This window comes from Acanthisitta chloris, unplaced genomic scaffold (assembly GCF_000695815.1).
Source record: "Acanthisitta chloris isolate BGI_N310 unplaced genomic scaffold, ASM69581v1 scaffold452, whole genome shotgun sequence".
NCBI lineage: Eukaryota > Metazoa > Chordata > Aves > Passeriformes > Acanthisittidae > Acanthisitta > Acanthisitta chloris.
Window position 1 is genome coordinate 16,519 of NW_008659656.1, and position 15,622 is coordinate 32,140.

Below are 15,622 nucleotides of genomic sequence, written 5' to 3' on the forward strand. Positions count from 1 at the left end.
TTATACCCATGCCTTCCCCTTCTGATAGTTTTGAATATGACATGCTCTTTCTTCTAAAGCCTTTACTTCACAGCTCCTCCAGAGCCCGGAGCCCTGTAGTTGACCACCTGATACAAAACCAAAGCTGGTCCAAGGGCACCTGACCCTGAAAGGAACAGGCTGTCCTGTTAGCAAGTGCATGATGCACCCTGATTCCTAGCAACGTGGGAATTGGGAAGATGGACATCCAAAAATAACACACATCTGAAATTGCAATGAGCAATAGCCTCATAGTGCTGAGTGTTTGCACAAGGTCCTTGCAGCCCTGCTTGGTGTACTGCCATCACTAAGCAGCTCTTCACCTACCTCCTATCCACATTTTGAAGCTGTGTCCAAGCCTCAGGAGGTGGCCCTTGCTCAAGACACCCTCATCACAGCTCCACGGGATGGAGTCTCTCCTGTGTAGTTGGTCCACTTCCGTTTTCACCATGTGTGATGCTGTAGAAATACATACCAAAACACAGGAGATCACACTTCGATGTCAGGCTTCTCAGAGCTCTTGACCCCAAACACCCATTTTCATCTAAAGTATGTTCTGCTCCTTGTGTGGAAATCATGCTTCTGAGTCCGAGAGAACACTGAATGATATTCAGGATTGTACATTCAGCATGTGAGCTCAGTGACCAACAAGTTCAGCACAGAAAAATTTTAGAGGAATAAGACTTTCTGTGATTCACCTGAGATATGAAGAGCTGAGGCCATGGCTGTCGCCCTGAGAACAAATAACCCAACACCAAATCAGCCTCCTTCAAGGTCAGAGATACCTTGAGCTTTTCTGCAACAAATCATGATTCAGTCATTGAATGGACAAGTGAGAGAGCCAACTCTGTTCAGGCTAGAGAGATGCACCCCGTATCAGCAGCCAGGCCTGACTGGGACTGATACTTACACTGCAGGTGCATTTGACTACCACTGTTTGTCAAACCCTCACTAAAATACTGCCCCTTTGAAGAAGTCTGAAGCATATCCAAGACAAGGATGAATTACCCTCAGCTCTAGACATTTTGTTCCTGTCCCCCTCAAACCACTCTGAGTACATAGATTAGGGTTAAAGACCTTGACCTAAATATCTCCATGTCTTTTCCAGATTAAGTGCTTTGTCTGCTAAGAGCAGACTGATGGACTGTAGCATTAAAGGCTGAATACCTGGGAGATTCTTCTGAACTGCACATTGTCCTAAGTCATCCTGCTTCAACATTTCCTACTATGCAATAGCTTTCCCAGAAGAAAGAAACTGGAATGCTGTTTGCTAACACAGCACTGTGGGAATTCTCTTGTCTTGACAGTTTATACTGCAGCTGTCACTTCTTAAAAAAAACCTTATTATAAACATGTCAATATACTTGGCAAAAATAAGGAGAGACTAGGCAAAGCAAAAGCTAGTGAAGGGAGTCAAATACCATCTCGTGCCACCTGGACCCTCAGTACAGATCTGCCTGGGTCCATGGAAGATCCGTGAGCTGGGGCAATCTTACCTGTCTCAGGCCTCTTTCCTCCTACAAATCATGTGCCTCACATAATTATTCTCCATGAAGCCATTTGAAACAGTGTTTTCAGCATAGCCTAGAGATGGGATCTGCAGTTTAAGAGAAGGCACATCTCAATCTGCCTTTGCTGGTGAGGAACTCACCTATGGAATCAAATTCTACATGAAATACAGCTGCAGAGGAACACCCAGCTGCACTTGCACTGCATTAACATGAAGAGCACAGATCTTAGAGAATGTAAAAAATAAGGTAGAAAGAAACAGGGATACATACAAGGGGAACAAGGCATCACCCAGCCTGTGGGACAGGCTATTAATAGCACACTGCTCCAGTCTGTTCTAGGCATCACTGCAAAGGACAGACATAAGGGGCAAAGACAGTACTCACTATTAACCACATTGAACACAAGGCAGAGAAGTTAACAAAATCCCATTTTTGAAATTTTCAGAAATATGGACTCCATGACAAGGGAAATTTGTGGGCTGCACATTGAGGCCCCTCCCAGATTCATACAGAACAGGCAAAAACAGACTAAACAGGTAAAAACAGACTAATCAGCCAGTCCAATGTCTGAAGGGGAGAGTACTTAGAATTTTTCTATATTGCCCTTTCGTTTTACATAAAATGAAAGCAGAAAGTTTTTTTTTTATTGTTTCTTGCACATGGAAACTTTTTTCCACTTGCAGAATGTCTCTAAAGACATCCACAAATTTTTCAGCACAGATCTCAATAAAACCATGTTGAAAATTGTTATGCACAGAAAAATAGAGATCTTGACAAACTTACCTAAAAATAGAGAAAGAGATCTGAAAAAACCCTCAAACACTAAACAGAAAAAAAAAAACAGGCAAATAGCAAACCTGAGACTTTTGTTGCTCAGAAAAGACCTAAATATTCTCTTAGAATGATCATTTGGAAGCTTCACCAGAAACAGGTTCTTGAGTAGATTTTGATGTTTTGATCAATGACTGATATATAAATCTATCAAGAATTCTTCCATATTAAAATCTTTGGAGAAGTTCAAAAACAGGGAAAATTGCCTTTCCCACAGCATTCTCCTCTATGCTGACTTCATATAGCCTTGAGGACCAGTACAAGAGCTCATCTTCTGCTCACTGTGCTGAAGCCAGTCCTTCAAGCTCTCTGAAGAGCAGCTGTGGTCCCCATGCTTTATGTGGCTCCCAGTCAGCACAGCAACGCAGTCAGCACGCTGTCCCCTGCCATCTGCTGTCCTGAACCTCTCCCTGCTAAGCTTAAGTTGAGCACTTCCAGGGAAATCCAGCCTCTCTGAGGTCTGGGGGAGTATTTGTCTCTAGCATTGCTTCACCAAGACGTCAGTCTGAAGGACCTCTATGAAGTTAAAAGAAGTCCTCAGTGCTTTGCTGGTTTCATTTTTTTGTCTGCCCCTGGGACACCAAATCACATCATTGTGTACTTAGCTTTAAGCCCATGGATGCTCTGAAGCAGGACAGTGCACGTGGCACAGGTCTATCCAATGCAGGGTCAGGTGAGGTGGTCTGGTGATCTCTGAGGCAGGAGGCTGGAACAAGAGAGGCAGTGACCCCAAAAACCACCCACTTCTGGTCACACCACCAGACATTTGCCTGCATGTGCCCAGAGCTAAAACAAGGGTCATATCTGGGCCAGAGAAGAAATTCCCACCTCCCTACTCCTGGGTGCACTGAGGCACTTTGAGGATGACTGGGAAGGGAGGGAGAACTGCAGAAGGAGAAGCATTGGGATCCACAGCACAGGTCATACCCACGTGAAGTTCTGCTTTCCCTTTATCTTCTAGACTGCAAATGAATAACCATTTAAGCACATTTGTTATTTAAATAAGGCCAGAAAAGGAACATAATTACTCTGAAAAACACTGCACTGTGAAACCTGTAACATTTAAATCCAATTGTTGACCTTAAACAGGTTCATCTCATTACACTTCCAGGAGCTAAAAAGGGGCAAGTGAGTACTGCAGAGGGTAGATGTGGTGGCAGGTAATTCTGTGTTGTAAGGAACTCCTCAAAAAACCTCTGCAATACATTTTGTTAACATCTACCTGCCATCTTCCCTTGTCATTTTCTCCTTCACCATTTGATTCTTCTTCAAGCATCTGCAGAGACTGCCTGACTTTGATCAAAGAAATATTTCATAACATTTTCAGGCCTCAGAGGATGTCAGAATACTTCTAACTCTTCTAGCGTCTTTGAAGAGCTCATGTGCTGCTGGGTTCATCCTCCAGCTCACAGCCCTCAGAAATGCCAGGAAAACCCACTTTGGTAAGAAGTTATATACTGCATGTTCAAGCCAGTGTGCCTGTTCAATCAGTGTTGCCCAAGCTGGTGTTCTGCACATCAGAACCTCCTTCCAGAACCAGAACCTGCTGAGACCCACTACCTGGGCTGCCTGGGACAGGGAGAGTGACACTTTCTGCACTGAGGCAGGGCAAAATGGAATGGAAATGCTGCTGTGACTGTGTTAAAAGCAATACCTCACAGGAAGATCAATGGCATCCGAGGCTGACAGCAAAGTCTGACTCTTCTCAGACATCCCAGGTGTTTCACTGGTGACAAAGGGAATCTGCATATATGTGGCAGTCAACAAGTAGTGTTAATCAGCCTGTCAAGAAATGCTGAATGCCACACCAGACACTGCCTAATGCTGCCTCTGCCAGGGTAGCACAGGGAAGCAGCAAAGCTCTGGGAGAGCCACAGGGCCTGCGAAAATAGAGCACTCTCTTACATAAAGTCCACATTTGACTGCTCAGGGTTTATGTCCACTTGATGCATTCGAGCCCTAGGTTAGAACAACAGCTTAACCCTGTGCCCAGCTCAGAGCCAGCAGTGAATTTGGAGGCAGCACCTCTGAGCTACCCCCAGTGAGAACAAGAGTACATTGAGTGATCAAGCACAACTGCAGACCCGATTGCTAATTTGTCACACAAGGTCAAGATACAGCAACATTTCTGACTGCTCCAAGCACACTGTATATTCTTATGGAAAATGCACCTACAGGCAAATGTAGAAACATAACAGCAGGTGCTATGTGCTCAGCAGGAGCTCAGGCACCAGCAAACACATGGCCATGCAGAGGGTGTGGTCCTCTTACTTTATTTACATGAATGCAATCCACATAATCAGAAATAATAGGCAGCCTGATCTAGTGAGTTAGTCACTGCACAGACACCCAGCAGAAGCTGTCCCCACCCTCTCCCACCAGTGACACACTGATAGTGGCACTGAGCTGAGGAGTCATCCAGGCTAGGTCTGGTCCCACAGTCCCACCAGGAACTGGGTGCATTGTTGCACCCAAACACGCCAGCCCAGTACTGAAGCCAGCTCAGGGGCCTTGTTGCAAAACATGCCTCCAGCTATGTGATATATTCCTTGAACGCGTGCAAATATGCCCAGGAGGGCTTATGGCCACAGACATGCTTCCACCTGGCCCAAAGGAAAGAAATCAACTAGGACAGGGCTGCTGCTACATAGATAACATGTGCAGCTGAGGAATGGGATCGTTTTCCCTCATGGCTCTTTGGAAGCAGATGAGTTGTGGTGGCAGCAAGTTCCTCTCTTACCACTGTCCTTCCTCAGATTTTCTCCATTATGTGATGAGAGCCTAGGAGAAATGGTGACTGCAAGCAGGCTGCCAGCACAGCTGCCTGTCCTCCAAGTCCCCACATGATTTAGGACATCTTGGTTTAGATGCCATTAGTTACAGCAACATGACCTGCCAATACCATAGATCTTGCTACAACTACATGTGATAAATCAATGAAACAGGCAATGAGGGCACAGCTTAGCAGTACTGGTCCAGAGGCCCCAACAGTCACTCATCCAGCAGAAGACAGACCATTATATATTTAATTCTAGAAATGCATTGCAGGTGACATGCTCCTTTGACAGGACAAGAGTCGTGTTAAAGAAATTGTGCTTGTCATTGCAGCCACAGCCAAAAAGGCTGCTGTCAGTCAGCCAGCCCCACATCAGCTCCCCTCTACTCCAGTTTTCTGCTCTTCTGAAGTGCAGTAAATAAAACTTGTTCCACTGCCAACATTTAGGCACTGAAACTAGTCTGCAGAAAATCTGTTCCAATATTGCCTTCACTTTAATATTCTTCATGTTTTTTTCCCCAAGGGGATCTGAGGTTCACCCCACACCACAAGCCCTGGAAGAGAACCCTGCACTCACAGGAACACAGGCACTTAGCAGAGCTGGTCAGGGTATTTCAGCTGGGCAACTCACACCTCAGAGGAGCTTTCAAACAAGAAGAGCTACAGAAATCTGGAGAGTGACAGCATGAATTGTGGGTGTTTGAGAAAAATGGCTCTGGTATCCCCACTGACTTTCCAGTCCCCTTTGGGAAACTATTATTACCACAACCAAGAGAGTAAATTCCAAACTGAAAGAGAGCTGTGACCCCTCACAGACACCAAAACAGGCAGGACCAAACTTGAGGCAATGTTTTGACTCTTCAGCTAAACTGCTGCACATGCCATTCACTCCCTCTTCACAGACCCACAGTTTTACACAGCAAACAGCTCTGCTTTTCCTGCCCAAAGCTCCCTTCCAATTAGCTGTGGGCTTCAGGGAGACCAGTACAGCTACACCAATATAGACTGGTGTAAGAGAACAGAGAAACAGGCCCTTTGTCTGCAAAAGCTCAACACTGGCCTTACTGATTTGCATGGCCAGTGTTTTCCCACTTAATCCTCTTCACTGTAATTTACTGAAGTAAAGTAAACACTCTGCAGAGGTAGTATCTGAGTTTGTCCATTATTCTGTGAACATATGCACAGTGCTAGCTACTGTTATTAACATAAGAATACACAAGCTTTATTCTGTTATTTTAAAAGAGGCAATAGCTGCAGTCTGCATTAAAAATACCTTTTGCACTGTAAAAAACAAATAAAACACCACAGATAGTGGAGACTACAACTTTTCTAGAACCACACACCAGTTTCCTTGATCGTAGTAACTCTTTTGAACCCTCACACAATCCAGGGATCTGCACGCTGCTTCCAGTTCCCCTTCACAGAACACATGGTAATAGCGGTGGAAAACAGGGCTGAGTTCTTGTGATTCCTTGGACCCAGCTGGAACTGTATCAGTGCTTTCCTCTTTCTTCTTAGTACCACCTTTCAGGTGCCAGGGAACCAGCAAATCTTGAGAGTCAAAGGAGGTTCGGTTAGTGTGAACAGGCAGTCTGGAGTCTGCTACTGGCCTTGCATCACAGCCTTCATCCTTTGACGCATTAAGGAGTCGGTTAGAACATGCTGAGTCTTGGCTGCTGCTATCAGGCATCTGATCACTGAGTGGTCTCTGGCCTGGGCCAGTATTAATTTCCTTCTCTTTGGCTTTACTAACATTCTTTTCCTTAAGGTACTTAGACTTCTGGTTTTTGTACTCTTGTTCCATTGCCCAGACATAAATGAGAGCTGTTCCCCCAGGTCTTAGAAGCCGGGCTAGTTCACGGAGAGTAGCCAATCGCCGCTCCTATAAAGGAAAAGCAAAATTGTGAAGCTAGTACATAAACAAAAAGTCAGGAGACTGGAATGGCAGCAATTCCTCTTTACCTTCCTCTCCAAGATACAATTAAAATTGAAAGGAATTCTTTTCACTACTCATTTTCATTCCTAATATAAACCATCACTATGTGCAAGCTAAACACAGTTCTCACTGAAACACAATTTCATCACAGAAAGGGTTGTCAAGCACTGGAACAGGATGCCCAGGGCAGTGGTTGAGTCACCATCCCTGGAAGTATTTAAGAGACGTGTAGATGTGGCACTTAGGGACATGGTTTACTGGTAGACTCAGCAGTGCTGGGTTAATGGTTCAACCTGATGACCTTAAAGGTCTTTTCCAGCCTAAATGATTCTATTATTCTCTTTCATTTTGAAAATAGTTCTGTGCTGAGCAGGATTTCTTGGATGTATCAGTCCACCTGAAAGTGACACACACCTCTTCAAGAAAGTGATTCAGTATTTAAAATCCCAGATTCAAATCTACCATACCTGATGTTACCACACCCTAAGTTTGCAGCTGAAGGAGTCAGATTTACAGCTTAAACACAGGTCCTCTTGCCACCCAAACACAGATATGTCAGTCTTCTCCAAAACAGACTTCATTCTACTTTTTATACCATACTTGGAAACATCCAGTGCATTTCTGGTATGGAATGATCCGTGGGACCCCTCTAAGATGGTTTCACAGTCTAGAAGCTTGTTACCATCACACGGTTCCTGCCAGGATGTCCTGGTTTTAGCCTGGAGAACCTTACACAGCCCAGAGATACAGCAGACTAGTGAGTCGTGTCCATTTTGTTTGGAGATGGACAATGAAGGCACAGAGGAAAAAATCAAAACCACAAGATCTGCCCAAGATCCGAGCCTGAAAGCAATATATCTCTTGATTCCCAACGCAGAGCCCCCTTCCCCAGTGTCATCAATTGTAAGCAGACAAAAATGAAACACAAACATCTCGACCAAAGTGTCAGAAAGAGCAATGGCATCTGACAAGTAGAGGGGGAATGTGAACAGTAAGTCTAAGAAGCAGCACAGCAGCTTAACTCTGCTCTCACAACTGCTTATCTCAAATGCAAACCTTCAATTTCTTCCCATTTTGTTCCTCCCTTTTGCTTTTGTTGTAGTAGTAGCAGCTCTGCACACCAACACAACAGTACAGTGGAGCACAGAGAGGGACGACTTACTGCTGTTGAGAAATGGTGTATGACAGCAATTGAGATGCAGGCGTCACAAGAACCACTGCGGATTGGCACCGACAGGGCATCACAGACAAAAGCCTGGAAATTCTTTTCTCCACAAATATCCACCAGGTTTTTGCTGCGGTCACAGCCAACCTAGAACAGAAAGTGTTTCATTAAGTTTTTCATAAGAGGATAATTACAAGAGTGGAAAATTATTTTCACTTGATGCTTACAGTAATAGAGTCATCACAGTCTCCTACTGAGGTAACACAGTTTAAAAACAACACAAGCAAATGTGAGAAAACAGTCTGAAGCAACAGGAATGTATGGTTTCCAGGTATAGACAAAAAAAACCCCAACCCTAATGCTTACTTAAAACAAAGATAGCAGACTGGATATTAGACAGCTCCTCAGAGCACCCTGATTTTGAACTAAGACAGACCAGGTTTCAACCTAACTTTTCTTCAAAATTGATTCAAAGTACCTTGAAACCAGCAAAATGAGGTGACCTAACCTCAGTGTCTTCCTTCTGTTTCAACTGCCAGTTGTAACCTGACAGTATTTGAAGGAGCCAAATACTGAACTCACAAAAGCTGATCTACAAGTGTAAACAACAATCTGGTGACTTTGGTGGCATCACTAAAGGATGTAACAGCTTCACTGATCACCCAGACCTTGTCATTTCAGTGTAAGCAAGGAAGTATTCAGATACAGTCCTCTTAGCCCTCAGTATCTCAAGCCACAAAAAATTTAAGCACAACATAATTTTCCAAGGTCCTGTACAGCCCAGATGAAGTGAACCCAAGGAACCATTTCAGAATACCTCACAAGAGATTTATTTTTTTTCCCCTTTGAAACCTTGCCATGTGTCTGCATCAAAGATGGTAAGAAAAAAACTAACCATCTTTGAAACATCAGCATTTAGAAAAGGATTTTTACATGCTTGCATAAAAATAATTAATCCAAACTGATCAGGACCCTTCTTCTGAAAGAACAAATAGTGAGGCACGCACCACCCTTGTTCTCATGTCTGCTATGCACACTGAATACTCAAACCAAAGCCCTGACACCAGGTTGTATATCAAACTCTGCTTGTATGAGAATATTAGATTTATTTTTGTTTTCAATGACCAGCAACAAGATAACAGAGAACAGATTCAGAATCTTAAATAATTACTGCTGACAGTGTTTATTGCGTTTGCCACTGAAAGAATATTAAACCATCACTGATGCAAGAAGAATAGCAAACAACTCACTCTGCTTAATCAAACCGGCACAGACAACAGCACTGCTAAAATTAAAAGCCTCTTTTGCAACAATTCATGAAAATATATTTATTTTCCATCATAATTTCTCGTTTTATCAGCTCAAATCTCTAACTTTCAGCCTACCATCACAGTTTTGAAGAAAACCAGAGTTCTGTTCCAGCCTTATGTCCTGAAAGCTTACAGGTGAGCTGCTTTCTAGTCAGGTTCTCAAATTTTGATCCAAAATAAATGAACAGCTGCAAAAATGCCAACCTGACAACATAAGATAATCCTCCACAAAAACAGTATTATGATTATGTACATGTTGCCCTGCCAATTAGCAATAAACAGACTTGACACGATCGATCCTAGCATCGTCTTCTTCCCATTTATTCCTCGGCCTCTCACATTTACTGAAGCACTGAGTGAATACTGTTATTTATGAATAAAAAAAGGAAACTCTTGTTTACTTAAATGTAAACATAAATCCCCATAATTTCACACTGGAAGCCAACTGAAGTATCTTTAAATTACTCTGCCAACCTGCACACCTCATTACCGGTGCCTTCAACTACTTCTGCCATTAAAACATTAGCTAGCAGTATTTAATAATAAAACTCCAAGGACCAAATTCACTGCTGGCAGAAGGAGGGAGAAGAATACTTGCAGCTTCCACTGACATCAAGCTTTCCCAGAAAGAATTGCTCTGGCCCTCCACATCAATAGTGAAAATGTGCTGGATAATGGAATGCAATCCCCCCATCCCAAAATGACCTTGAAAAGGACAACACCATGTGTTGATGAAATCCAATGAACTGAGAACGAGAACAAAGGCATGACTGCCAGAATGCAAACTCCTCATTTGCATCTAAATTATATCAAATAATTATGAAGTCAGGCTTACTTGTACTGTCATACTTAGTAAAGCAAAAGATGCTGTTCTGAAGTGAAAATGGAGACCTGGAAAGAGATCACTTTGAATGCACAGCTGCTCTAAAATACGTATATTAGGCTAAAACTTTACATGGTTTTAAATGTAAACATGATTAATAGGTGCTATGCATACATGCATAAATGGTGAATACAGGGAGTCACCACAGATACTTGGTGCTGAACCTAGGCAATTTTGGCATCCTTACTAGAATTATCTCTGCATGGTATTTTAAAAAATCATAATTACAACATTCTTGCATTTTATAGTTTACAAGAGACATGCATTCATTAAAGAACAAAATACACTGGTTTCAGTAATTAGAAAACAATAAGCTAGCTAAAAGCAGACAACTTTAGTGATGCAATGCCAGCTTACAGCTGGAAAATGAGCCTGTGTGGTTTTATGAGTATAGAAAAGATCTACAGCAAGGGGCAGAGATCCCAAACTCAACTCTTCCCAATTCTGTTACTAGCTGATTTCTACATTCTAAAGCATCCAGAAGCTTTGATGTGATGAAGCTTCATTTACAGAAAAAAGTTCAAAGGCCTGTTTTAATTGAGAACAGGTTTATTTTCTTTCCTAATTAAATATGTAAACAAGACATTTTTTAAAAAAATCTCAAAATATAACTGGAAAGCTTTAATTTTTGCCAGTTCAAGTCTCTAATTTTGATGCTCAGCACAGGATATTTACTGTCCTCGCTGACAACTCTTCTAGAAGAGTGGAGAAAGGTAGACAAATTACTATAAGGTCACTGTCCAAAACCAACAGAACTTAGTACATCTCTTGGTGAGCCAAGCTGTATACATTTTTATGGTTCCCTATCTCTTACCATATAGGAGTCTTCTCCATAATTTCTAATACCTATTTTCCAAACCAATTTCCTTGGTCTGTCCCCCCCAGTCCTCATATATATTTCAAATATCATGGCTGACTATTCAGCTGAACCCACCACTTAGTGAGTCCACCTCTCAGCAAGTTGAACCACACATCTAGTATTTCCCCAAAGGAGGCTGGCTTCTCAGGTTTCTTGGATTTTACTCCAGGCATCCATTCCCACATCCCTGCCTTTTGGGGAAATGCCTCCACCCCTCTCTTCACTGGTTTTTGTGATGGGGACAATGGGTCACTAGAGTGCCAGAGTGCCCACTACGTACTGTGGCTGAAATCCACTTGAATTTCAGGCACTGATTTTCGTTGTATCTGGACAGACATTAACTGCATCCAACTCTTGTTTTAGGACAAGAAATCTCTATTAATATGGAGGCCTGTAGCTATGTAACTAGAACCCCAGCAAACACCAAATGTAGGAAAGAGGCAAAGACATGTCATCCCTCTGGCATACCACACCCTCTCTGGGCACACCGGGCATCATGAACCTTTAGATAATTGAAATCTCAAAAAAAAAGACCAAGATGAAAGAGAAGAAAGGAGGGAGAAACAAATGTAACACTTGTGATTTGTCTGTGTTTGCAGCACCTCTGTACTGGCTTCCTGGGAATGGATAACACAGGCAGATATTCCATCCTGCTCCTTCACATCCCCAGGCAGCTTCACATCCACTGTTTCATCCAAGAATAGCTAAAGTAAATTTTATAAAATCTACTTAATGCAGTGGTTTGGAATAGGTCATTAGGGAGCAAAAGACACTAAATAAGTAGCTTGCTTTGTAATGGTGGTGCAAATCTGCAAAAGATAAATCCTCTTGCAAGCTTAAATAAAGATTGGTAAAGACAGGTCCAGCTTGCCCAACATTACATATTTTCTTTCTATATTATCTCATTATAACTAACTCAACATGGTAGAATTAGTTCATTTAAGTGTCTGGAAACCTGATTTATTCAGCACATTAGAAAGTGATGAAGAAAACAACATCTAATTCTGAAATCCAGCCACTGAATGGAATTATGTGGCTCCCTGGAGAAACACCTCAGCTATAACTAATAGCATGAGAACCTCAAAGAACCAAATTACATTTCAGCAAAAACACACACGTATAAAAAGAGACATCGACACAACCACTGCAAGACAGACAAATCTCCTTGTTCCAGCTAGTCTGAGTCAGACTTTTAGCATTCCTTTCACGTAGTGTTTTGGTTTTCCATTGCATATAGTCAGGGTGTCTCTGGAAACAAAGTGCTATGTCTAAAACACAGAGTTCATTTCTCAATGAAAAAGCAACAGAATCAAGTTGAGCGATTCAGCATTCATTCTGGTTTTGTGCTGCTGTTGCCCAGTTCCCTCTGAGCTCTCTTCCTAGATCTCTCATCAATTTAATGACAGCTTTCATTGAGAGAAAAGGGCAGAAAAGTTTCCTCTGCCTCACCCTTCGATCGCTAAGATATGGTGAACTTGCTCCAGGTATACCTTTAAAGAATTTAGTTTTGTCCTTCCTGCTTTTACCCACTACTACTAAGTCCTTGGGAGAGGAATCTGTTTGCAATCAGTACAAACCCAGTGTAACTAAAACCCAACCAATATTATGCAACCATATCACAGTAAATACTCAACTCTCTCTCTTCCCCATAGCCTGGAAAAATCAAACTTTTATATAGTTCTAGTGGATCCCGGTTTGGGACAGCAATGCAGAAAACAGAGATGCACATCTCACATCAAAAGGGTGTCTTACAAGGTCTCATGAAGTATAAACTGTTACCAGTTACCTTTGAATGACACACACTACAGAAATAGGAATGTTTGTATTAAAGCAAATCATTTTTGCTCTTGCATTGCCATAATTTTTTTCTAGCACCAATATTCTGTCAAGGAGAATAATTTCTTTATATGTAAAGAAAATTATTTACCCAATAGCATTTTCAGTTGTTTGCAGCTGGATTTCCCACCTGTTTAACAGTTCAATTAAAAATGTAAACCACAAAATCAAAAGGCTTCACAATGTCCTTCATTCACATCCTGACCCTGTGAGGATGCTTAATGTTCCTGTGGGGATTTACACATCACCACACCTACCTGAACACTGGAAACTGGAGACAGAGCTAAAGCTCATAAAAATTGATGAGATCATTGCAATAATGTCAGCTGGCTCTGGAATGAAACCCTTGTGCTAACTAGGAGAATGGTTAAGGCTGAAACATAGGGTTCCATAAAAATAAATGTCCTGCTTACAGATATGAGTATTAAGCTTGAAAGCACTTAAATAAAATCTGTTAAAATAATTCCCGAAAAATTGAGTTAGGCATGAAGAGGATTGTGGAAAAACAACCCCAAAACCATGTCTTCTTTGCATTCATTCAAACAATAAAAAAGCTGGGTGAGACAGAAAAAGTAATCTGAATCTCTGTATTAAATTCAGCCTTTTCTCCAGGCTTTGTCCTAGCTACATCAGACATGGATTCCATCTCTAGCCCATACATTCTTAATCTGAATTTGTCTGTCATGAAATTGCTGCTCTTTATTGCTGTTCTCTCACTGTGTCAGAATAATGCAGCCATTACAGCACTGTCACTCTTGCTGAGCGTAGATGGACTCATGCATTTCATTGTCACAAAAGGATACTCAAGTAGATAACGCTGTATGTAATCATCCGAAGAAAGTGAAGCAAATACAATAGCACAGGCCACAGTGGAGACATTTTCAGATAGTGCCTGAAGATTAAAACCATCAAGAGAGCTACCTTAGCTGTGATCTACTATTAGCACTGCTGCTTAAGGTATAAAAGCACACAGTAACCTTTAAAGCACATCGCTTGCCTTCAGGAAGTGCTTGCCTCAGGTTTTCAGTATTTCTGAGTCAAAATACCCCAAACCACACAGTTGTGCTAGCAGTGCTCTACCCAACCCCTAAATAACTCCTAATTTCACAGTACTTCTTTATTGCTTCTTTCCCAACACTACCTAGGCTAATAGCTGCAGTACCCTGTGCACAAAATCTTACCAAGAGCCGCAGCAAATGATTAAGTCTGTGCCTCCAAGTTAAGAGGACTAAATGATGGCGAAAACTGATGTCCTGCATCTAGAGAGCACTCCCTTTATCCTAGTGATGCACCTGATATATAAAACATATTCTGCAATCCCTCACCCTCAGCTCCATGCCCAACCCAGGGTAAGTGGAAGCAACAGTATTTGAGATACCTTGTCAAAAGTTTTAAAAAATCTGTAAACACAATATACATGTTTTTTTCTTTAACCACACTTCAGCTGACACAGAAAAATAAACCTAGTAGAAAGGAGTCACATCCACCCTCCTGAGGCTCTGTGCTGCCTTGCACATGAATATCAGCACATGCAAAGTCTAGAATCTATCTCCAACCAAGAATTCAAGTTGTCACCAGTAAAAAATAAAATGTCGAGGGAGGCCAACTGAATGAAGCAATTCCCAGATTCTGTTTTTCAACTGTCTCAACTGCTTCTTTAAATGTTTCCTTCCTTTCACTGTTGTTTTTCATGTTTTGTATTTCTCCTGCAGGCATACACGAAATGAGGTAACTCCTAAAGCAACAGAGGAGAGGGACTGGCTTTCATCTCACTGCCAGCAGATATGTGATTTTGCTTTCCCTTAGCTGATTTACTGTGAGCTCCAGAAAACAGACTGGTGCTGGCAATTTCTGAACATAGCCTTTTGCATCGATTTCACCTTAAAAGTCTACCACAAACCTACCACAACTTACAAAAATCATTCTAGGATCAGGTGATCTTAATGGTACCCTGATAAACATCTCTCCTCTCTGGTTAAGTCTGCTGATTTTCTTTCAGGAGTCAGGAGTGAAAGACTGAAATGTACTGAAAATTAGTCACTATATTCAGGCTACAGCAGTCAGGTATAAACATGCCTACTCATAAATTGGCTGATGTTGTTCTACTTTATAAGAACTGTAACAGAAATAAATCCATTACTAATACAGGGTTGTAAATAACAACTTATGTTTCTAGCTGAATATAAATAGCAGGACAGAAACTCCTGAAACAAACAACTCCAACTTTTATCATCAATGCGCTGCCCTACATAGAAATTTTCAAGACTGATGGATGTCAAAGTGTTTCACAGTGCAAGCACATAAAAGAACTGACAATTCTAGAACAGGACAGAGCAGATATAATCATGCAGACATCTCTGAGATTTCTTGAAGTTTGCCTCTTGCAAAAAAATCTTTGAAATATTTGCAGTAAAAATATCTCTTGGTTCATACTTGTATGTGCTCTGTCTCTCCCTGACAGGACAGGAGAGAAGTAACATGGGAGCAAATACAGACT

The 15,622-nt window shown here is 41.9% G+C and overlaps 1 protein-coding gene across 1 annotated transcript in view; it reads right to left on the reverse strand.

Annotated features, from left to right (window-relative positions):
- Positions 1 to 6,454: 6,454 nt before the first annotated feature.
- Positions 6,455 to 15,622, reverse strand: part of ALKBH8 (alkB, alkylation repair homolog 8 (E. coli)) — a 43,658-nt gene continuing 34,490 nt past the window's right edge. The window contains exons 10-11 of the mRNA XM_009069455.1: positions 8,235 to 8,384; positions 6,455 to 7,018 (exon numbers count right to left, since the gene is read on the reverse strand). Coding sequence (XP_009067703.1) covers positions 6,455 to 7,018; positions 8,235 to 8,384 — 714 coding nt within the window. The remainder of the gene's footprint in view (positions 7,019 to 8,234; positions 8,385 to 15,622) is intronic.